Raw genomic sequence first — 24,456 nt, 5'->3', positions numbered from 1 at the left:
TGACGCAGAATCCTTGCTAAACCATCACTAGAACCATGAGTATAGGACCCTTGACAACCTTAACAACTTCCACTACACTCTAACAAAAACGAAGTCGAGATAATGGCGACGAAACGTTTGAAAATATTTTTTTCTTTAATGACGCAATATCTTTACAAAACCATCCTTTGAAACCCTTGTAACTTTCACTTCAGTCTGTCAAAACCAAATCGAGACAGGACAACCAAACGCTTGATAATATTGTATTTTTCCATTAATGATGTACAGTTATTCTTAAATTATCACCAGAACCTTAAAAGAAAAAAAAAAAACTTGAAAACCATAGCAACTTTCACTACAGCCAATTAAAACTCGAGATATGACGACGAAACGCTTGAGAATATCGTATTTCTCCATTAATGATGTACAATTCTTACTAAATCACGAAAAACCACGAAAAAAAAAAAACATCCTTGAAAACCATAACTTCCACTACAACCTATCAAAGCCAAATGGAGATATGACAACGAAACGCTTGAGAATATCGTATTTTTTCCACCAATGATGTACAATTCTTGCTAAATCATCACTAAAACCATGAAAAACATCCTTGAAAACCATAATAACTTCAAATACAGCCTGTTAAAACTCGAGATAAGACGAAACATTTGAGAATACGGTCCCGGAAACTTTCGACGAATAGCCATCGGCCATCCCCCAGCCATCGATCATCCCCTAATACTTGGTTGCCCATAGTACGTAGTGTAAGCGTGTATTCGTTTCACGCCTCCGCTGCGGCTGTGGTCTGCGGGGGCGGCGGGGCGGAACGCTGGAAGGTCGTGGGTGTGTGTCTGTGGGAGCTGGCAGTGATGACTCAAGGATCTCGCTTCTGTGTTCTTTTTTTTCTCCTTTGACGTTAATGAAAGTTCGAGGATGATGATGAGGTTAGAGCAAAGTGCATGCGTGTTTTTGTGACTGTTGGTGAGAGAGAGAGAGAGAGAGAGAGAGAGAGAGAGAGAGAGAGAGAGAGAGAGAGAGAGAGAGAGAGAGAGAGAGAGGGGGGGGCGGTTGCTGGTGGTGGTGGTGGTGGTGAGAGTGCCTGTTTCGTGAATAAGGTGCTGTACTTGTCATATTTACTCATGGTTAGTGTTAGCGAGGAGGAAAGAGTGGTGTTGAAATGGCAAAGGTGGCGAGTAAAAGGAAGTGAAGCTGCAAAGAGGATAATGATGGTGATGGGAATGGTGGTGATAGTGATGGTAAAAGTCATTTTTTTGCTATCATTTATAATGTAATGTGTAAAAAAAAAAAATGTGGTGATTGTACTGATCGTGAAGATAATGATAGTCGTGATGATACTAATGATAGTGGTGGTGGTGGTAAGGTGGTGGTGGTGGTGGTGCTCTGCGGTTGTATTAATGCAATTGGATCTGCAAGAAAAAAAGTGACGAATTTTACTTTCAAGAGAGGCGGTAATGGAATTCGTGGTGATGATACTGGCGTTAGTGGTGGTGGTGGTGGTGATGACATGTTTATGATGGAGGTAGTAGTAGTAATATAGTGGTGGTGATGAAGATTATGGTGAAGATAATGTTGATAATGTTTCAGAGAGTGATGGTAATAGTGGCAATGGTGGTGATGAAGTGGTGGTTGTGATGGAGGTAATAATAGTGGTGGTGGTGGTGGTGGTGGTAATGATGAAGGGTGTAGTAAGAGCAGTTAACGCTGACAATCGCCAAGATGGTAATGGTAATAGTAACGAAGTGGTGGTGGTGGTGATGGTGGTGGTTACGGTGGTGGTGGATGAGGCGTGGATGGAGGTGAAGGGCCGCGTGGTGGAGCAGGTCGGGACACCGTTAACACTGACTCCCACAGCATCCACTCCCACCAACACCAGTCTCCCTTGCACGGTACCGTCTGGCTCCCGAGGGCATGCTGGGGAAAAGGAGGAAGAGGAGGAGAAGGAGGAAAAAGTGGACCATTCATTAACGAAAGGAAACCGTTCTCAGAGTGGAAGATGAGAAGAAAATAGAAAAAAAAAATAAAAAGCAAGGAAGAAAATATAGAATAAAGGAAGCTAGGGGAGATGGAGTAAGGTGTAGAGGAAGATACAACACGATTACGAAATAAGGAGACTACTGGAAAAGAAGTGAGGAGGATGAGAAGAAAGGGAAAGAAAAAAACAAGGAAAATATAGAATGAAAGAGATTAGCGAGGATGAAGAAAGCTGTAGAGGAAGAAACATCACAATTACTAAGGTAACGACTAGAGGAGAGGACATGAGGAGGAAAAAAGGGGCGGTGGAACAAGGGAGGTTACAAAAGGTGGAGGAGGATGTGGAGGATGCATGGCTGACGAGTGTGAGTGGAGGGCGTTGGTGAAGATGCGTGCGGGTGTAAAAAGGTGGAGGTGGAGGGAGTTTGGTGGAGGTGGAGGCATTGCACGGGTGGAAGTGAAGTGGAAGTGATGAACCTGAGTTATATGACAGATAGACGTGAAAGTAATAAAATTTTTACTGGGAATTCGTTACAAGTTGTTTTTATTATTCACGAGGCTCGTTGTCTTTACTGAGGGAGATGATTGATCGATAAGTGTGTGTGTGTGTGTGTGTGTGTGTGTGTGTGTGTGTACCATTTGGAATGCTAGTTGGAATGGCGGTCGATGTGTGTGTGTGTGTGTGTGTGTGTGTGTGTGTGTGTGTGTGTCCTTGGAATGAGTGGAATTTATTTTTCTTTCTTTAACGAGTACAGTCACGCATACTCTCTCTCTCTCTCTCTCTCTCTCTCTCTCTCTCTCTCTCTCTCTCTCTCTCTCTCTCTCTCTCTCTCTCTCTCTCTCTCTCTCTCTCTCTCTCTCTCTCTCTCTCTCTCCGTTGATGGTTCACTTCTTCCGGCTTAATTATTAATCGTCTATATAGGTTTCATTTACAGGATAGAGGGATAAGTATGACAAGAGAACAGGGATGACGATAAGGAACAAAGGAATGGAGATGTCAGAGGATAGAGACAAGAAGGGAGACAGGAGGGACGGAGACGGAAGGGAGGAGGTTGACAGGGAAGGTAGAGACGGTGGCAAGGATGGTGTTAGGATATATGATTAGAGAGAACAGGGGGGATAGGGAGTGGTGGTGTTCCTTGCAGTCCCAGTATTAGTTTTGCAATGGTTTTGTGATGATGCCAAACTAACGAACCTTATATGTTTGGTTTTGCACATTAACTTGTCTTCTGTTGGTTTGGTTTTAGTATTAGTATTAGTGGTAGTAGTGGTGGTCGTGGTGGTGATGGTGGTACAATGTCTCGTCCTTTTCTTGGTCTCACGATGTCCTTTGCGGGATATGAACATCAGGTTTTAGGGCGAGGCAATTGGACACGTTTCTATTAGCGATTGTGGGACCTTTGTCTGGAGCTCGGGTGTCCCACTGGCGTGTGTGGGGGGCGGGGAAGCTGCCTTTGTTGTCTTCCTAATGATCACATTGAACTTTTAGCCCGAGACACTTACTGTAATTACTCTCGCTGTACGCCTGACGCAGCGCCCTCGTCTTGGCTGGATGGAGGAAGACGCCGCCCTGATTGCCTTTGTTTGATTGCCTGGTTGAGTGACGCTGGTGTCTAGGGGACGAAAGACGGGTGGTGTACTTGGCATTGATTTCATCTCGTTAATTTCTACGCTGTTTTAGTGACGCAATCACTTGTATACCTTAGTTTTAGTCTATTTTTCCCTCTTAGGTTTACTCTAACATCATTTCATTTGACGCCGCTGTTTGGTGACATTAGGTTGTTGGTGCTTTCTGCATTACTCTTCTCTCATCACTGACGCAATCATTAGTGTTGCTTGGTCTTACTCCAGTCTTTTTACCTTTTGACTCTGTTATTAGCGCTCTTGACATTCCTTTAACATTATGCCAATACCACTCACAGCATTTCTCTTCTCTCATTCTTATTAACACCGTTTTTCTTTAGGGGAGGGGGCAAATCTGTTACACCAGCATTACTACATTTGACGCTGCCGACACAATGCAGTTGGTATTCTCTACATTACTCGTCTTTCATTCCTATTAACACCGTTTTTTCTCTCTTTTTTTGGTGCCACATTACTTTGGTACATTTGTCATTACTTTAATCTCCTTCTAATCTCCCCGTGGCCGCGATAGTGGGGGCTGATTACGTTTTTGCTATTATGAAGTGGTGGCAGTGCGGGTGTGGTATTCTACACGAATTAATGACCACTTTTTTGCTTATTATTATTATATTCTAGTGATTTGACTTTCCCTCTCATTACAACACGCCAGTACAGTGCCAAGAGTTTTATTCTCTCGTAGATCTTCAACGCACATATGTAGTTTATTCTTAGTACATCAACGATAAATGATATATGCGAGTAATTATATTTCCTTTGACCTTGTTATACCTAGTGCTACATCGTGGAAGACTTGGAAATTAAATAACCTATAGCGAACTTAGAAGAGACAAGGCACGCGATACAAGACAGAAGAGACAAGGCACGCGCCGATACAAGCAGTGAATAAGTGAAAGAACACCCATGACTATTGTAGGTGTAAATTCACATCAACTCTGGGAAACTGTGGTTAATCTGTGGCTTCAACACAATAGCCTAGAAGTGTGGCTGAATATTACTGAGTTATTTCCTGGTGAGACGTTCAACTGTTGACTAATACGCTCAGAAATGTGAAGAAAGGTGGTGTTTGATATGTAGCAATACAACGGTACCTTCGAAAAAAGTGTTGAAATAATCACCTCCCTCCATCAGGTGAAAATCCATTATTAACTGGTAAAAATATGGATAAACTGGCAATAAATAAATAATATGTGGAAAATAGTCTTTCGATCTGCAGTTTTAACACAGTGGCTTCGAAAAAAATATCAGTAAAAATATATCACTAACTTATTCTTTTACTTATACACGAGGAAATGTACAACCCGCTATGAGAACTTTGTCACGTACTGAGAACACGAGGAAAGTTTTTGAAGGTGTTTTATGAAGGCTGTACGGAAGGCAACCAATCATAACGTAATGCAATTCGTGTGGCGTGCGGTGGTGACAAGCAGGTAATGGTGACTGTTAAGAGCACGGAGAGGGCGTGGCGGGAACGGTGAGGTGGGACTAGTGCGTGTGGAATGGGAAGAGTGGATGGGAGTAGGAAGTGGCAGTGAGTGGATTAAGTGAATGAAGTGGATGAAAGTCGCAGGGATGTGGGTGGTGATGGGATGCGGTGAGGTGCGGTGCGGTGTGGTGGGACGGGTGTGGGAGGGGTGTGCTACGGGTGGAGGGTTTGCAGGTATGGGCGGAGGTCGTGGGTTTGCTGAGAGGGGGAGGATGGGAAGGGCGTGGGTGTGGCGGCTTCTAGTGGTGGTGATGGTGGTGATGGTAGTGGTCTGGTTGGGTTAGTAATGATAGCTTCCGAACGAGTGTTGCTGTAAAGCCAATGGGATTTTTACGGGTTTATGTCTTCCCCCTCACACACACACACACACACACACACACACACACACACACACACACACTACGCCGCCGTCGCTAGTATCGTTCCAAACATACGAACGATAAGGAAAAGCAACTCACTTCTCTGCATGACAACTTTCACCTTAATAGATTCATCTTATCTCCTTCCATCCTGCAAACCTTGGCATCACACACACACACACACACACACACACACACACACACACACACACACACACACTAGCAAAAACACATCCTACCATCCATTTTTAGCACACAAGAAGCGCACAGCAATCATTCCGTCAGCACACCTGTCTTTCTGCCTGTCTGCCCACCCACTGCTCCCTCCCCGCGCCCGTCACACACGCCCTCCGCCACCACACCCAGTTAGATCATACAGACACCTCCGCCCAGTCTCCTGTCAGCCTCCGCCCAAACTGCCGCTGCTTCCTTAACCCTAGACAAACCTAGATATGTATTCTAGTGATGGTACAGCTACGTAGAACAAATACTCGGCATTCACCACCGCGATGCAAATGTAAAGAGGACTAACGAGTTTTCTCCTCCATTTCAGGGTGACGATAAGCAACTACCGCCTCAGCTCCTGCCGCCTTTCAGCCTCCCGTGCACCGATGCTCACCTGAACCGCGACCTCTGACCTACAGGTAAAGGAAGGCACCCGCTGGGGTCCCGCTGCGGGGTGTCCTCGGTCCCGTGGGGCATGTGGCAAGAATCTCAATCAGTAGAGAAGTGGGGTTCCGCCCGTGTGTGTGTGTGTGTGTGTGTGTGTGTGTAAAGGCCTATCAAAGATAGACACCAGTTTACTACCATGGCACACTTGTTTTCTGACTAATTCTTCCCACAGGAGACATGTAAAATAATCCCCACAATTTTTTGAACACTTACAAATGAATTAATATTATTGTATAAATGTGAATATGTATCGTCCGTAAGATTTTATTTTTTTTGTTCATTTTTATTTAGTTGGTCTATCATTTTTTCATAACGTTATTTTAATAGTATTTGTTATTCATATGTGTACCTTTGCAAGGTGTGTGTGTGTGTGTGTGTGTGTGTGTGTGTGTGTGTGTGTGTGTGTGTGTGTGTGTGTGTGTGTGTGTGTGTGTGTGTGGGAGGCGAGGGTTGCTCTTTATCTCCTGAGGTTCACTTCCTATTCTGCTTTCACTTTTGACTTTTGCTCTGTATTCACCCACACGTAAACTGGCACGAATATACTGTGTGTGCATATGTAACCTATTTTCTCTCCAATTTTCGGTGCATCGTTCCTATTCTGCTTTCACTTTTATGGCTTTGTTCTCTGTTCACCCACACGCAAGCAAGTGGATATGAACACATACAGATTCACAATCTTTCTTATTTCATCCAGCTTTTTATTCAAACCTGACGTGCACGCAGTTCTTACTCTGCTTTCACTTTTTTTGTCTTTTGTTCTATATTTGCATACACTCCAGTACGTATGAATGTATATTGATCCACAGTCTATATATAGCCATCCCTTTCTCTAATCCGTCTTGCTCTTTCTAGCTTATCTTCCGCGGCAATGATAGGGAGCGGCGGGTACAAGCGTTTTTTTGCATGAGGATCTCACTGAGCGGCTGCGACTGACCATCGTGAGGCGTCTGTTATCAGCTCGTATTCAGAAACGCTTTGCTGTCTCACCACGACTGTTTTTCAAGAGCCATGGAGATAATTCACCGTGATTTCAAAACTATTTTTCTTTTAATACTCTAAAAATTTTGTTAATCTGCCACTAAAAGAGTAAAAACACTCTTAAAAACCGTGTAGCTTCAAACAGTGCATTTTGAAATAATGGAACTGCGGTGCAAAAGTGCTTTAGGATACGATCCAGTTCCGGGGTCACTCAGATACAGCGATGATGTGGCTGTTTTGCCCGAAGGTCCCGAGGATAGATATCAGGCGGCTCTACGGTTTATATGTATCTGGAATCTAGTGTAGGCGATGGCACCTTTTTGAATCCAACCCTGAGCCTCTCTCATGGTTTGTATGAATAGGGAAGACCTTCATTTGAGGTTCTGAAGGGATGAACAGTGGTGCAGTTGTCAACACCACGATGTCGTTGTCGGGTTTTGGTGCATAACTAACCGTAAAATTTTGGGCTGTTGCTTCTATACTTCGTCGTTAGTGTGGGCTTGCTGTGGTCACGCGCGCTGCCTGCTCTCCTTGAAGTGGTCACCTGCACCTTGCGGTTACGTGTCATTTACCCGTGGTTCGTCCGGTGTGTGTGTGTGTGTGTGTGTGTGTGTGTGTGTGTGTGTGTGTGTGTGCTTTAACGATTTTTGCTACATTAAAGTTCCCAAACACGGTGTAAAAGAAAAAAAAGTGTGTGTGTGTGTGTGTGTGTGTGTGTGTGTGTGTGTGTGCGTGTGTTTTCACGGTTTTTGCAACATTAAAGCTCCCAGACAGCAGCAGACATCCGTTTGCATCACCGCATCAATGGCTTTCGGTTCGAACTGCTAATTACGTGGAAGACCAACAAAGACTTTCACGTGTCGAAAGTGAGGCAATTATCCAGCAGCTTTTACTTCTTTTATGTCTTTTTTGCGTGAATTCCAAAATATTTTATATTTGCTCACCAATTTCTTTTGTCATAACAATAACATTTACTGCATTAGGGAATATTCATGTGAGACAATAACTTTACCAATAAGAAACTCCACAAAAGAACGTTACTTGTATTAATAATTCACGTGTTCAGAATTTCGCGAAGTCGTCACCGGCTGTCGCGAGTGTCATATTAGTCGCACACAAACTTTCACACACGAGAAGCGGCCGAGAGGGACAGACAGCAGGCGCATGTTTACTGGTGCTCGTAAATCTCGCCTCCTCTACGCAGTGCAGTGTGGCAGTGTTAGTGTTTCCTGTGCAGCCTCTGAGAATATCCTTCCTGAGAGTGACGCATAAAGGACATCGGATGGGAGACTTAAATATACCAATTACCCCAACGAAAAAAAATTCTAGAATCGTATAATATAAACGACTCAGAAACACGGAAAATGCTAGACAAATATAGACCATGGCACTCTTTGTTTGCACTTCATGTACCAAACTACACTATTCCCAGAGCAGTTTATTGATTCGTGTGAAGGGATATGTAAACGTACGCTTTTAACTCGTAACTCTAAGGGATCTTTCTCAAATATCATATTCACGGACCTGTGCATTTGCATGGAGATATGGCGGACCAGGCGAGCGAGGACTGTAAAATAGAGATCAGGGGTAGGGCGGGATGTAGGAAGTGGTGTAGGGAAATGAAGGAGAGGAAGTAGTTAGTGGCTGGGAGTGGGGACAGAAAGGGAAGTTGGGAGTTACAGATTAGGTAATGTGGGGAAGAGCATGAAAGAGAAAGGACTGGAAAGAGAGGCTGTACGTATTATGCCAAAAGATATGGGAGGGTACAAGAGGCAGATGAAAGAAGGGAAGGTGTGCCATCAGGTGTAGTTAGGAGTTGAGACGTGTGAGGTGTTTGAGAAAGAGGAGAAGCTACAGGATAGAAATTAAAGATGTGGGGATGATAGAAGTACAAATAAAAGGAGTACAAAGAAAACAAAGATATCTTGTTCTCTGTTAGACTGTTGGACAATTAAAAAATAGATGGTTCAACGAGGATAGATTTCCACAACTGTAAGATTGAGTGAAGAGTAAGGAAGTCTGGTGACAGAATGAAGGAAGAGGAAGAGAGGACAGAGCTGGGAAATGAAGGAGAGGAGAGGAAGGAGGGAGAGGAGAGGGAGAGGGAGAGGGAGAGGGAGAGGGTTGCTTCAAGGCCTGGCTGGATGAAGTGTGAGTGTACTGAGAAGAGGTAACCTTCACTGCCTTTGTACGTTCTCCCCCTCATCCTTACCGCCGTCCCCCCCTTCCTCCTCTGTACTTGCCTACACACACACACACACACACAGATAGATGTTTACTGACCACAGCTTTTAGAATTATAGTGAAATTAAATCTCTTACTACAGATCATAGAAACACAACTTTGAGAATGATTAGAGAAACAGAGCCGCAGTGCAACGATAAAGCCCGAGATAGATAGTAGAGCACAAAATACTTTAATTTCACCTTAATTGTGAACCTCTGGAGACCCAAAAATAAAACACAGAACCATAAAACCCAAAATATCAAAACACCTCAGTCTGGAATCTCTGAAAAAAAAAAAAAATTATATGACATCAATTGAAGCTAAAAATAAAAACAAAACACCTAAAGTTATATAAAAATTATAAAAGAAACATATAGTAAATACGCTATATGTATATTAAACAACACACACACACACACACACACACACACACACACACACACACACACACACATACACACACGTACACACTAGGGATCCGTGGGAGTGTAGCAGCGGAAGGATGTGGTGCCGCGAGTGACTACAAACGAGAACGAAATTATGTGTTTTGCTCTAATTTTACGTCTTCTTGGGAACTGCGATTATTTATTTTTTTTCCCGCCATGAAGCGCATAACGAGGCTGGGAACACAGGCGCTGCTCTGCTTCACGCCGCTCTTGTGTAACTTGTAGCTCAGTGCGATGAAAAGGTTGTGTTTGAAATGTTTATCATCAGTTCCTGTACATGGAGTAATGGTTGTGGTGGTGTGTGGTGGTGGTGGTGGTGGCGGCGGCGTGATGCAATGAGACAAAACAGGAAAGTGAAAGAAAAAGTTTCCTAGTTCGATTATGAAATATGTATTTAGCGATTTTTTTTTTTTTTTATCTTTTTGTGATTGTTGTTGATGATGTTTATGTTCTTGTTGTTGCTATTGTTGTTATTTGTTTGTTTGTTTGTTTGTTTGTTTGTTTGTGTGTGTGTGTGTGTGTGTGTGTAACAACAACAGTAACACAGCAAGTATTATCACCACCACCACCACCACCACCAACAACAACTTCCAAAAAATCACCACTACCACCACAGGAACCACTACAGCGCCTTCCCTCCTTCAGCAGCATCCCTCCTGACGGTGGGGAAGGATGAGAAGGAGGAAGAGGAGGAGGAGGAGGAGGAGGAGGAGAGACTGGAGGAGAGGAGGCTGAGTAGGAAGAGAGGTTGAGGAGGACAGGCTGAGGAGGAGAGGGTGGAGGAGTAGAGATTGGAGGGGGAGAGGCTAAGGAGGAGAGGCTGGAGAAGGAGGAGAGGCCGAGAAGTAGGAGAGGCTGGGGAGGCCAAGAGTCAAACATACACAGTCCTCGCGGCGCCCCTGGCCAGGTGCTGTGCGGACTTATAATAAGGAAATGTGCACTCGTTGGCTCCTGTCCCTTCTCTCCCCCTCTCCTCCTCCTCTTCATCTCTCTTCTCATTCTGGTCCTCACTCATACCTCCATCTTATTCTTCGTCTTTCTCGTTCTTCTTTTCGTCTTCCTTCAGTTTATTTATCTCCTGATTCTCATCCTCGTCTCTCTTCTCAATCTAGTCCTTATCTTTCTCTTCGTCGGCCTAATCTTTCTCCGTATCGTTTTCTTATACATTTGTCACTTATAATGTATTAAAATCATCATGTGTACGTATATTTTCTTGAGAGTTCTGCTTCTTCTCTTCATCTTTCTCCTGCTGAATCTCCTTCATTTTTTTTTTCTCTCTCTCGTGGTCTACTCCCACCCCACATCCTCTACTCTTCCTCACTAATACACAGGCCCGCATTCCCGGATACACATGCGCGTTACTGTACTTATATAAGCCGTGGGAATGACCAAGGCCACGCGGTAATAGAGACAGAAGGATGCTCAGTGCTCACCTAACCATACGGGATGATGCGAAAGTAATAAGCGCACTTGGACACACAGTAAAAAGGAACAGGAGTGGCATAAGTTAGCGGGTGTGTGGCTGGGTGTAAATGAGGTAAATCCGTGCTTGCTCAAGCGTATCACAAGTTATTTAGGTGAACTGTGTGTACGTTTATGGAGGTCTTGCTTGTATGCGTTAAGTGGTGGGCAGCTGTGTCGTATTATGTTCCAGATGACTGCACTGCTTGTCACTTGTAGCTCCTTACACACACACACACACACACACACACACCGAAATGGTCTTCTAACGCGACAACAAAAGCTCATCACTGGGTAAAAGCCTCGCATACTATAGCGATCAACAAAAGCATTCAAGAGCCCATATTTTGAAACAGTTATCAAAGGCCACAGGGATAATAGGTCGGATTCTTATGTGCTTTTCCTCTTTAATTATTCAGAATCCTTGTTAAATTACAAGTGAAATCTTAAAATCTTCCTTGGAAACTCTTACAATTTACATTAGAGCATGTTAAAGGTATGCAAGGTGAGCTGTCTAAATGTTTGTGACCACGGTTCTTGTGAATAGATCCTTCGTCAGACACAATGTCCGTTTTCAGAAACGCTTTGCTCTCGCGCTACGATAAGTTTTTAAGGCTACAGAGATGATTAGCCGGGTACTCAAGACTGTTTCTCCTTTTAATAAGGTAGAAATTTTGTTAATCTGTCACTAAAACCATAAAAAAAACCTCTTGAAAACCCATGTAGCTTTAATTAGAGCCTTTTGAAAGTAGTGGAGATGTAGCGCAGAAATATTTCATATCGTCCTATTTGGATTCGTCTCTCCTGTATAAAGTGTACGAGTCCCGTAAGGGCGTGGAGAGAAGGTCACCTCCAGCCGCCTTGAGCTCTCGTGCTGCCATCATTATCAAAGGCTGCAGGCAATTCAAGCAAGACGCACAAGCAGCTGGGGCTCTCAAGGGGCGAGCCGAGCGGTGCATTAAGTGAAGCCAGAGGGTGGGTCGAGGTGCTGCCGGCGCGGACCTATAAAGAATATATAATAGCTGATGCGAGGCTGGAAGGGATGCGTTCTTTATCGTTTGCGTTGTATACGATAGATGGACACACTTGTTGCTGTTATACCAAAGTGTTGCTGTTTATATTTGTATGCCTGTAAAGTTGTGAACATTTGCTTTCCTGAGATGTTTTAACTTTTTTTTTTTTTCCGGCTGTCAATGAACTTTTTCCTCTGTGCTGTTGTTCACACTTTGACACGTGCCTCCCTGTATCGCTATTTACTATTATCTCTCAGTACTGGCATTCACACTCGCCTCATTGTGCTGTTTCATGCTTACAACAAAATACTGCAGTTCTCACTTGCTACCCTTCCCCGCATCGCTTTCCTGTCACCTGCCGCAGCTTTGGCACCGACCAACAGTTATGCTGACGCCTGCAGGTGACACCCATTCAACAGGTGATAACGCGATGTTTCTTTTCTCCCACAGACTCATAATGGCGGCGCCCTCCACCAGATGGCTGTGCCTGCTGCGGCCTCTCTTCTTCCTCCTCCTCCTTCAGGGCTCCAGTAAGTCTTCTTATGTATAGGAGATACGCAAATAATGTAGTCAAAAGTAAATAAATGAAGTAGGGATTTCGCATTCGCAGCGGAAAAAAAAAAGAACAGGATGAAGAAATATTATGTACGTATGGTGCTTCCTGAAACACACACACACACAAAAAAAAAAAAAAAAACTAAGTCAGTGATTCATGGCATAAGCTGTTTTTAGGAATGCGATTTAAAACTTCTCCTTTCCACTCCTTCACTGAATTCTTGTGTTTTAGAAGAGAAAGTGGCTTCATAGGAAGTCTGTTGCGTAAGAACCATTACAACTTTCCAGTCATGTTAGCGAGGAGTGGGTGCAGTGTGAGTTATTGCTTTTGAGGCGGATTTTAGAATAGCAGAGACTGTTTGTCTTCATATTTTGTTTTATTATTAGACCCGTATTCATAAACGTTTCGGCGTCTTGGTTTTACTACTTTTAACTACTCTAACGGAATCTATATGGATTTTCTAAGCATTTTTTTATGATTCTATTGATAGTTCAACACCGATTCGGCACTGTTAATGAAAAAAAAAATATCCTCACAAAAACTTGATTAATCATCTTCTTGGCCTTTGAAAGTAGTCCTTAAGACTTAAAAGATACGAGCGTTTCAAAACAGGGATCATACCACTGTGGATACTGCGGTTCTTTCCTCGTTCGCTGGCCATGGGTGGTGAGGTGTGGGGAGGGAAGGCCGAAGTTTACGATCAAGCCAAGGTTGACACACGCTTTTGCCGTATTTAACAGGTTTCATTATGTCATAAAAAGTAATTGTTTGGTTGCACCGATTCATAAAACTTCAAGCATAAATGTAATAAGCGACGCCCTTAAACTATTGCCTCAGAAATGGAGAATCTGGATCATGACAGTGGAGAGAGTCTGTCATTGTTGAATATTGCGTTGTGATGAATAATAGTAATAATCTGGTGTGTTGCTGGAAATTAATTTGGATCATTCAAGGGAGGTGAGGCTTATTGCTCTGAATATTGCATGGTGATGAATAATTATCTGGTGTTGTGCCGCGGTGGAGCCGATGAGTGAGTGCATGCTTGAGGGGTTTTGTAGGAAGGAAGACAAGCCCTGAATGTGTTTCGCTGATGGTTACTGGGTGATGGTTGGCAAATTGAACTATAAATCTCTTCAGTGAATGTGATGTTATGCAAAATGTAAAATAAAAAAAACAAAAAACATCCTCCACACGTTACCGACAGCCGTGGAAAAAAAAAAAAATTCCTCGTCAGCTGAGTCACTAGTTAGGGTGGGCTGAGTTAGAAGAGAAAACACTCCAATCACCACATCCATTTCTCCGTCAAGCGTCAAAAGGGTAATGGTGATGGAAGATTTTTGTTCAGTGACTTGAGCGCCTTTTGTTTTCTCATAATTTCACATTTCCTCTCTCTGCCTCAATGTTGTCTTAATTTATTATACCCTTTTTAAGTAAGAAGTATAAATACATATGGAAAAGTAAGTACCGTGCGTGTTAATAGGTTAAAATCTAATTTGTGAACGCAACATTGCTCGCATGCTGAGTGCTGAATGTGTTCGTACTCACGAGTGACTCCTACTTTGTTTTGCAGGAGTCGCGGGTCAGCTGACCATTGGCAGTGCTGACTCCTTCCTTCCGGAGCACCTGGACGCCAAAGCCGTCTCCACCACTGGTAAAACTATAGACATTACTCCGCTTTCTGACGCCTCAGTCACTAATGCTGCTGCTGACGCTGCTGCTGACGCTGCTGCCGCAGAAACTGCCTCTGATGCCAACTCACCAGTGGCGAGCGAAGCTGGTGATTACTTATTCACAGCCACAGACTCACCCAGCGAAGATACTACTCTTCCTGACTTTGACGACTATACTGTAGACGAGACAGAGACGACAACTAAGTCCGGCAGTCCTGAGAATGACGTCATCGAGCCAGGAAAAGCAGATCTTCCTGACTATTTGGCTGACGGTGAACAAGGGGATGGAATGACGACAGCCTCCTTGGGCCTCACGCGGCGCATCGTGTTCACAGGTCCCGACACCACGGCCACCACTCCGCTGGCACCGCTCGAGTCCACGCGTCCGTCTTCAGTGCTGCGTGAACTCAATGACCCGACTACAGATTTGTGGCTCCCAAACTGGCCTTCACACCTCTTGGAGGGCACCAAAGAGTTTCGAAGACCGTCAGTAAGGTTTCCAACAGGTCCTCCACCAACAGCTACCCTTGACACCACTCTGGCCTCCCCCGTCACGACCTCGCCGTCCTACACAGTCACCAAAGTTCCTGTCACTCAGTATTACTTTGACCTGGCATCTGTTAACCCAACAGCCATCCCAGGTCCGCTGTTTGACCGCGAGTCTGTCACCGCCTCCTCGTCAATGGTGCCATCTGTACTTCCCGATGTGACGCAGCCTCTAGAACCAGAGGATCTCCCGTCGAGCATATCGGAGTTACAATCCAGTGTTCTGGTGGATGCAGCGGAGCCACCAGTGACATCCACTCCGGCGTTACCTCCCTCTACCACATCGCTAGTGATAACTACTGAAGCACTTCAATCCATCAATCCATCTGCTACCACGGAAACAGTACCTCCAACTTCCACCGCCTTGAATGAGGTGGTGGAAGGACACCTCGATAACACACTAACTGAAGAAACACAAGCCGGTGACACGACTGTCAAGGAAATTCCTGAGACTTCTGTAGTGATGCCCTCAGGATCTGGCTCCACCCAGAGCGGTCTTGATATCGATAATTCAGAAAGCACAACAACCGCGGAAGATCCAGACAGCCTCTTCTCACCAGCTGTCACGAGTGAGGCACCTCAGCCAACAAACATCTCACAACCTGTTACGCAGTCGCCTACTTTGCCAGCGCCATCAACTAACAGTGAGCCTCTTACTACCACAAGCTCAACCACCCCTGGTAGTGTAAAGCCGTCGTCTGTCCGTACTTCACCAGCAGCAAAAACCTCTAGAATTCCTTTGTGGCAGCGTCTGTCGCAGTCCTCGCCTTCTAGACCAAACACCCAACCTTCCAGCACCCCGCTCACTCCCTCCATTGCTGCCACTCTTGCTGCAGATGCAGTGACGCCTTTATCCTCTGCTCCCCCTCCTCTACAGAACACATCAGTAGAGCCTCCTTTGGCATTAGATGAGTCCTCCTCTACCGCCCTCGCACCTTCTCCACCCCAAAATGATTCCACTCATGAGCCTGTGATCCCAGACGAGTCCGACCCTTCCACTCCCTTAGATATTGATGATCCAGATGAGGTTTTAACTAGGGCAATGAAGAGTGAGATTGGAAATGTTGCTCATAATAGCACAGAGCCTCCCACCACGGCCCCAGAACCCACAGTCTCTCCCCTTGTTGACACTTCTGAGCTGAACACTGATACAGAGACTCCCCAGAATACCACGACTCAAGATTCTAATGTAGATACACTTACCCCTGCTAGTCTTGACCAACACACTTCAGTAGATAATACCAGCAATGTAGAAGTTGTAGATAATGCACTAGATGGCACTCACCCTAACACCTTACCAGGCTCTAACACATCAGAAAACAAAACACAACATGGAAATGGAATATTTGATGATCCAAAGGTAAGCGATGATGAGCCCTTACTAGTCCCAGCTCAAGATGAGAAGGATCCAGTAGTTGATCCTTCTGAGGTTCCTGTTACACTTGCCCCGACTGTAAGTGTCACCTGGACTCCTATAATAGAGGAGACAGAAAGTGTCCCCCTCCCTACCTCCACCTCCTCAGTGCCCATTGTCACCACCGTTGTGTCCCAAACACCCCCAGAGGTGCTTACTGGCTTCACCCCAATCATAAATGCGACCCACATTATCCCTGCGTCCCACAGTGAACTAGTGCCAGAAATTAGTGCCACTATTGCTTCGCCAGCCTCTACAGTTGAGTTTGTCGACAGCAGCACCACCACCAGTGCACCAGCCCAAGACCTTAGCACCCCGTCTGCACCTTCTAGCACCCTTACTGCTTCATTAGCTCCCACTGCTGTACCCAAAACTGACAGTGAGTCACTTGATGATGATTCTTCTGTTACTGAATCTGTTTATCAAAGTGTGATGAAAATAGATAGAATTTTACCTTCTTCTGACCTCCTTCCCTCAACTCTGTTCACCTCAGAAAGAGAGGATACTTTTGTAGCATTTCAGACACCAACATTTGCAGGACCCTTACAGACTTTTTCCTCATTAGAATTTTTAGTCCCTGAGGTAGAGTCCACAGTAGTAGAAAGCCTTCTGGAGTCCAGCATCCTGGCCACAGAAAGTTTTCCTTCTTCCCCAACACTTCCTGTCCCAGATATTCTCCCCAGCCCCTCTGAGACCATAGTACCTGCCCACACCTCACACATCACACACACCAACTTGTCCTCTATCCCTCCTGTTTCTCTCATTGTCCCTCAGTCCACAGCTTCCCCAACATTTTCCGAGATATCCATGACCTCCTCTCCCTCTAGAACTCATGAAGTTTCAAAATCCTTAGCTTTTGTTTTCTATCAATCTCTTCCAGAGTCCACAGTTTCTCCTGTCTCTCCAGATATACCACTGTCTTCACCTGCCCCTGTCCTCCTTGATGCCCCAGTGTCTTCAAATATTCTTGATGTTCCACTGTCCTCAGGTACCCCCATCCCTCCTGAGGTCCTCGTATCTTCCCCTGTGCCTGTCCCACTCGACGTTCCAGTATCATCAGCTGTCCCTGCCCCTCCTGACGCTCCAGTATCTTCAGCTGTCCCTGCCCCTTCTGATGTCCCAGTATCATCAGCTGCCCCTGTCCTTCCTGATGTCCTAGTATCTCCAGCTGTCCCTGCTCCTGATGCTCCAGTATCTTCAGCTGTCCCTGCTCCTTCTGATGTTCCAGTATCATCAACTGTCCCTGCCCTTCCTGATGTCCTTGTATCATCAGCTGTCCCTGCCCCTTCTGATGTCCCAGTATCATCAGCTGTACCAGTCCTTCCTGATGTCCCAGTATCATCAGCTGTCCCTGTCCTTCCTGATGTCCCAGTATCATCAGCTGTCCCTGTCCTTCCTGATGTCACAGTATCATCAGCTGTCCCATTGCCTCCCGACACATATGAGTCTTCAGTTACTCCTGACGTTGTAGTCTCTTCAGCAGTCCCTGTCCCCACTGAGGTTCCTGTCTCATCTGTCACCTCAATGTCCACCGCTGTTCCCATGCTTCCTGATGCCCCCATTTCCTCAGCCTCCGTAGCCATCCTCCCCACCCCGTCCCTCCGTCCTACCTCCGACTCACCCACTTTGGTTGTCCCGACAGCCACAGACGATCCCATCCCCACTCTGTTACCACAACCACTGCATCCTGAAGAAGGCGGGGAAGAGGAAACACATGAGGAGATGCCAGGGAAGGGTATGTTCATGTCATGTTCTTAATGTCATGTGTTAGAACATTCTTTTTTATTTTATAAGGAATGAAAAAGGAAATGTATAAGGTGTATAGTGTGAGGTTAGAATCCTTAAGTAATACTTTGCTAATACTCTAACAATATATACTTGTAACAGAAGAAGCACCAGAATCTGAGATGGAGCCTCCACCACTTCCAGTGACCCCCCTCCCCAGCCCTCTCCCGCCTGACACCACCACACCTACTACCACCACCTTATCCTCAACCACCTCCAGCACCACCACCACCACAACCACTGCCCCAGAGAAAGTTCCTGAGACTGAGGCACCTGCTGTGAAGTCAACAACAGCAGCAGCACCGGACACCACCACAGCATTCACCTCGCCAGAGCCAGCAATGAACAAAACGGCAGCCCCTGGTAGGTGGTGGTAAGGCTTTGCTGTGTCTGGTGCAGTGTCTCACCTTGGAGCCACAAACACTTAGTTGCTATATGGGTAGTTTGTCAGTGCTAAGAAGTGCAAGGTTTGTTTGCAAGAGGGGCACTAGACTAGAGCAATAAAAAGAAAGTAAAATCAGGACCTCTGAGGTTCACTTTTTTGTATGTTAAATGGTCACTGGCCTAAAGTAACAAAAAGAAAATAAACACAGGCCCACTAAGGTGTGAATCCCAAAAGAGAACAGCCAAATGGATTATTCATAGGTGGAGGATAAGTGTCTTGAAGTAACCCCACTTAAAAGAATTCAAAAGAAGGACATCTCCAGGTGTTGCCTATTCCTCCAGCCCCGTCATAGTTCTTAGAATCAATGCAGATTGTTAAATATTTCTCCATAAGTTGTGTCAGTAAAGGAATAAGCCATGTGCAGGAATAGATGACAGCTAGATATATAGGCCCATATTCTGAAATGGTTTCCTCTCTCATTACAACTATTTGTCAACACCACAGATGATAACCTGGTTTCTCAAGAGTGTTTCTTTTGATAATGATATAAAAACCTTGTTAATCTGTCATAAGAACCATAAAAGCATCTTTAAAAGCCCTTGTAACTTAAATTAGATCCTTTTGAATGTTGTGGAGGTGTGGCACAGAAGTGTTTCATTATATATATATATATATATATATATATATATATATATATATATATATATATATATATATATATATATATATATATATATATATATATATATATATATATATATATATGATTTGTAGTGTAATGTAGAATATTATTCTTCCTCCCAGGTGAGATGCCAGTGCTCACCACCACGACAGTGCTAGACAATGGCACAGAAGTGGTGGTGGCGCTGCCGTATGTCAGGGCACTGGTAGACTATAATGCCTGGGAGTTCTGTCAGCGTAAGCATGAGTTCCGCTCCTTGTTTGCTGAGTGGATCACGCAGGACCTGAACGGCAGCGTGTGAGTGCTGTGCTGCCAGTCTGGGCACTCTGTTGATCTTTTATGTTACTGTCATCATCATCAAAATAATCATCATCAAAATCATAATCCTCATAATTTTTATGTCCTTAATTTTGCTTACAGAACAAAATAGCTTATGAACATCTTTTAGAGCTCTTAATTTCTCCTACAGAATAATAAAGGTCATGAATCTCTCCCACTATCTGCTGTCACTGATGATCTATGTTTGATATTATAACTGCAAATAGATTGATTATGAAGTGCTTGTTTTAATATACATGGTCTTTAAACTGTAATATATTTGTGTCACAGCATTTGTCTTGTAAATCACTGTTACACTTCATTCACTGTCAGAATGCTAAGGAAGAATAAGGGCATTGGTGGTGAGGTTACATGCCTGAGACTAAACTGTCCCTCTGTCAGCAGGAAGGTGTCGCCTAAGGACATCAGGTTCTTTGCCATGGCAGACTGCTCATCCTTCCCACCAAGCCAGAATGACCAGACTGAGCATGAGGATGCAGGCAGCCATGACACCACAATGCAGGAAAAGAACCACACCCACATTTACTTCTACGTCACCAGTGCTGGGGAGGTGGACCGGGAGCTGACGGAGAAGTTCCCGCTCTTCCCCACTGACCTGGTTATCAGTGAGGATCTCAAGTACCTGGTGCCCCGGGTATGTGCTGGTGACACACACACATGTAGTGGGCTTTTTTTTTTTTTTTCTCTGGGCCTTTTTTTTTTTTTTATTCAGTGGACCTTTTTATGTTGTTTGTTTTATTCAGTGGGCCTTTTTTGTTTTTTTGTATTATTCAGTGGACCTTTTTAATTTTTTTAAAGATTTTTGTTGTCCATGGCCAGTACCCCTCTTAAAACACACACACACACACACACACACACACACACACACACACACACACACACCATGTAGTGTAGTGGTTAGCACGCTAGGCTCACAACCAAGAAGACCCAGCTTCGAATCCTGGGAGCAGCGAGGCAAATGGGTGAGGCCCTTAATGTGTAGCCCCTGTTCACCTAGCAGCAAATAGGTATGGGATGTAACCCAAGGGGTTGTGACCTCGCTGTCCTGGTGTGTGGTGTGTAAGTGGTCTCAGTCCTACCTAAAGATCGGTCACTATGAGCTCTGAGTTCTTTCCACAGGGGAATGGCTGGGAATGGCAGATGACCATAGGTGAATCACACACACACACACACACACACAGACACCTAGCTCCTCCAAAGGCAGCAAAAATAACACCTCTTTTTATTGACTGTTTGCTGTTTATTTAACTTTTGTGCTTTTTAGCCTTCAGAAATTATTAATGTCTCAAAGTCAGTTGTACACTAATGAGGATAATTTCTTCACATTTTGGGAGGCAAAGTTGTATATTTATAACATGAACATCCCAGCATTTGCTTTGACATCCTCTTAGAGTAGAAAATATCCCCTCAGTGCCTCAAATATTTTCTTATTCTTTCAATTTGGCAAGGAGAATTGTGGATCATTAATTTATGAAGAATTGCCACTTATTGGCCACAGACACAATTAGTGACAGTTGAGGCAGCCAGTGTGGTTGTGGTGGTGCTAATGTTCTCCATGCCACAGGTGATGCAGCTGGAGGTGGTGCGACCAGATGAATCCTCCAGCCAGGACCAGCTGCAGGAGGCCGCTGTGGGCACATCTGTCATTGTTATCATTGTCATCTGCAGCATCGTTGGAGTCACTATCATTGTTGCCCTTTTCTTCTTTGTATGTATTTGTGGCAGCTCTGTTATGTATTGTGGTGTACTTACCAAACTAAAGATGGAGGGAAGGTATATATATACATGTATGCTGTGTGAAGAAAATTATTAACAAAGAGAGGATTCTAAAGTACAGTACTAAGCTTTGAATACCAAATTATGCAAGATGTGGAAAATATAATAGAGTAAGTGTGAAATAAGTATAGGATCAACTGAAAAAAACTATCATAGCTAAGAGGGAGTATCTTGTGTTTAGGGATCATGATGCAAGTATGCTCCCAGCTTCTGGCATAATAAGTAAACAAACGGGCAAGTGTGTGAATATCAGGAATAAGTACTGGAGACTAATAGGCTTTGTGGTTAATGGTTCAAGAAAGGGAGTAAGGAGGAAGAGAATGACAAGAGGTAGATGGAACAAAGGGTTGGTTAGTGGAAAGGAGAATGACAAGAGGTTGAGTGGAGAGAGGAGAATGACAAGGAGCAGAGTAAAGAGAGGTGAAACAAAGGGATCTCAACAGCAGCTCTCTCTGTAGCCTTTATGTGTTTATCTCCCCCAGATGGTTGTCAAGAGACGTGGTGCCACCAACAATTACTATGGCCGTCGCTGCACGCCAGTCAGCATGGATGCCTACAGCATGGACAGTGTCTCTGTCTACCACTCCTTCAGGAGGAAGAGCAAGAGGAGAGCATCTGGTAGATCGATGAAGTCCTACCTCAACCAGGCCTTTGATGACCCGGTAAGGTGCTAGCCTGGTATAGGGAGGAACTGAGAGGCTCTGGTCAGGGGTTGTCAACATTTTAAAACCATTTCACAGGCAAAATTTGGCAGTCAAGTCACATCTTAGGAGTAAACCTTAACAACCAGTTTACAAGGACAACTGTTAGCACAGCCACATCACAAGGGCAAGCCACATCATATAAGCAACATTTTGGAATCACATTTTGGTGGCAAACTTTTAGAGAACTACATCACAGGAGCAAACATTTACAGAACTGCATCACTGGAGTATATTTTCACTGTTAAAGAAAAGAAACCCCATTCCTTTATAGCCTCAATAAAGTTTCCATGTATACAATATGAATGGCAGCTTAACACAAACTTTTCATCCTCAATGTGATCCTTGTTCTTTCCACCACCCTCAGAATGGCCCATCTCGTCCCCTCAACTTTGCCAAGCTGACACACTTCATCTCAGACATAGATGGTGTCTATGAGGAGTTTGCAACCATTCCTGTCAACATGCCTAAGTATGATGAGTTGCCACCTGGCGTCGAGGACAAAAATAGGTATGGCATATTATCTTAGTGACAAAACAGTGTGGTACTTACTGCACCACCTTAAGTATTGAGCATTTTCTGTTAATATACTTACTGCACCACCTTAAGTATTGAGCATTTTTTTGGTAATATACTGTCACAAAATCTAGACACATGAATAATGGATGAGCATATGTACATTAAATATTGTATTTTACTGATCCAGTGTCAAATCACTCAGAAATAATGTACTGCATGGTTTAAAGTCTTCTGTGTTGTTTGTTACAAAGCTTCCACCACTCCATTAACTTGCCTCATCACTTTTCATTCCTTTCCTAAGGTATGCCAATGTGATCCCAGTGCCGGAGACCCGAGTGCTCCTTAAGGTGACCAAAGACGGCCGGAACTGTGAATACATCAATGCCAACTTTGTGCGTGGTGCGAGGAATGAGTCCAAGTATTACATTGCCACACAGGTCAGTCTAGTGGTAGTTTGTCCTGTTATAACCAGCTCTACTCATACACAAAATTTATTGAAATACAGCATAGACTGGAATGCCCAAAAAATATGTCCCTTGATGACTTTTCTGGGAAAATTATGTATGGAAGTGAATTGTTCTGTATGTCACTGCTGGTAATAGTTTGTGTTCTAATTCCCTGGGCTAATATCCTCAGGCGCCTCTTGATGACACTGTGGCAGACTTCTGGCGGATGGTGTGGGAGCAGGAGGCGCGAGTGGTGGTTATGCTGACAGACTTTGTGGAGAAAGGCATTGATAAGTGTGCAGACTATCTGCCACCCTCAGAGACCCTGGACTGCCACAGGCTGTATGGGGACTTCCAGGTGAGTGACGTGCCTCGACACACATTAGTTTTCCACTATTCATTTATGTAGTTTTGTAAAATAATTTTCTTGCATGGAAGATTGGCCAAGGGCAAACAAAAATGTCATTCTCTTGAAAGCATTCAGCATATGAGTTCCAAAAAAAAGATAGGTAAATTAAACTGGTTAAAGAAAAGTGGCCATTCCACTGATCCATATTGAATGCATTGTGTTGTATGGCATTAATTTATATGTACATGCATGACTCTTGTTTCATAGAATATCATGACTCCAATCTTTGTAGAATAGGGATAATAATACTTTGTGAGGATATTCTTAGTCATTCATGGGTAATAAAGGTAGAAGTGAAAATATCACATAATTTATATGTGAGTAAGCTCAGTACTGATGGCATCATGATGATCTTGTTGGAGTTATGGAGTAATGAAAATGTACTAATTTGGCTTTTATTACTTTTATGCTTTCCATTTAAAAAGCCTGAATATCAGCATTTATGTAGTAAAATAGTACATAGTGCCTCAAGGACATCAAGTGACAGTGAGTGAGTATCTGAGGAGAATCATGTTCACTAGCATCACCTTTGTATCACACAGGTGACCCTCAAATCCCGCGACATGAGAGAGAAGTTTGTGGTGTCCAATGTACAGCTCAAGAACCTGGAGAACAACCTGATGCGGGAGGTGGCACACATGTGGTTCACTGGGTGGCCAGCCTCAGGGGTGCCCAATGAGGAGGGTGCCTTCATCTCCTTCATCCTGGAAGTGAGGAGGACCCGCAAGAAACTGAGGGCAAAGGGACCCATTGTTGTCCACTGCAGGTGAGGGACCTGTATGCTGTACTCTAAAGACACAAATGATTTCAAGAGGATAAAGCTTGATGTTGCTTCTTTAGCAGCGATGCAGCAGTCTGTATGCCACTGGCTTGCTCCTCTCTTTGAACTTAGCAAAAGTTGTTTCCTACTTAGTACAGTATTAACTTATGTATGAATGTTATCAAATTAAATAAGTGTAGCGAGAAGGGGTATTA

The 24,456-nt window shown here is 44.2% G+C and overlaps 1 protein-coding gene across 7 annotated transcripts in view; it reads left to right on the top strand.

The window, feature by feature from the left end:
- LOC135098769 (mucin-2-like) overlaps positions 1 to 24,456 on the top strand; it is a 98,613-nt gene that overhangs the window by 71,909 nt on the left and 2,248 nt on the right. For 2 of the 7 annotated variants that reach the window (XM_064001168.1, XM_064001164.1), the window contains exons 2-13: positions 6,011 to 6,101; positions 12,704 to 12,783; positions 14,380 to 18,174; positions 18,327 to 18,587; positions 19,414 to 19,588; positions 20,012 to 20,264; positions 21,195 to 21,338; positions 21,889 to 22,068; positions 22,475 to 22,617; positions 22,928 to 23,063; positions 23,263 to 23,430; positions 24,024 to 24,247. In XM_064001168.1, the coding sequence (XP_063857238.1) occupies positions 12,711 to 12,783; positions 14,380 to 18,174; positions 18,327 to 18,587; positions 19,414 to 19,588; positions 20,012 to 20,264; positions 21,195 to 21,338; positions 21,889 to 22,068; positions 22,475 to 22,617; positions 22,928 to 23,063; positions 23,263 to 23,430; positions 24,024 to 24,247 (5,552 nt within the window). In that variant the 5' untranslated portion in view covers positions 6,011 to 6,101; positions 12,704 to 12,710. The remainder of the gene's footprint in view (positions 1 to 6,010; positions 6,102 to 12,703; positions 12,784 to 14,379; positions 18,175 to 18,326; positions 18,588 to 19,413; positions 19,589 to 20,011; positions 20,265 to 21,194; positions 21,339 to 21,888; positions 22,069 to 22,474; positions 22,618 to 22,927; positions 23,064 to 23,262; positions 23,431 to 24,023; positions 24,248 to 24,456) is intronic. The other 5 variants (XM_064001177.1, XM_064001186.1, XM_064001183.1 and 2 more) reach the window with 5 other exon arrangements.

The sequence above is a fragment of the Scylla paramamosain genome, chromosome 4, assembly GCF_035594125.1.
Source record: "Scylla paramamosain isolate STU-SP2022 chromosome 4, ASM3559412v1, whole genome shotgun sequence".
Taxonomy (NCBI): domain Eukaryota; kingdom Metazoa; phylum Arthropoda; class Malacostraca; order Decapoda; family Portunidae; genus Scylla; species Scylla paramamosain.
The sequence above is the reverse complement of the archived record's forward strand: the minus strand, read 5'-3'. Positions and strand labels throughout refer to the sequence as shown.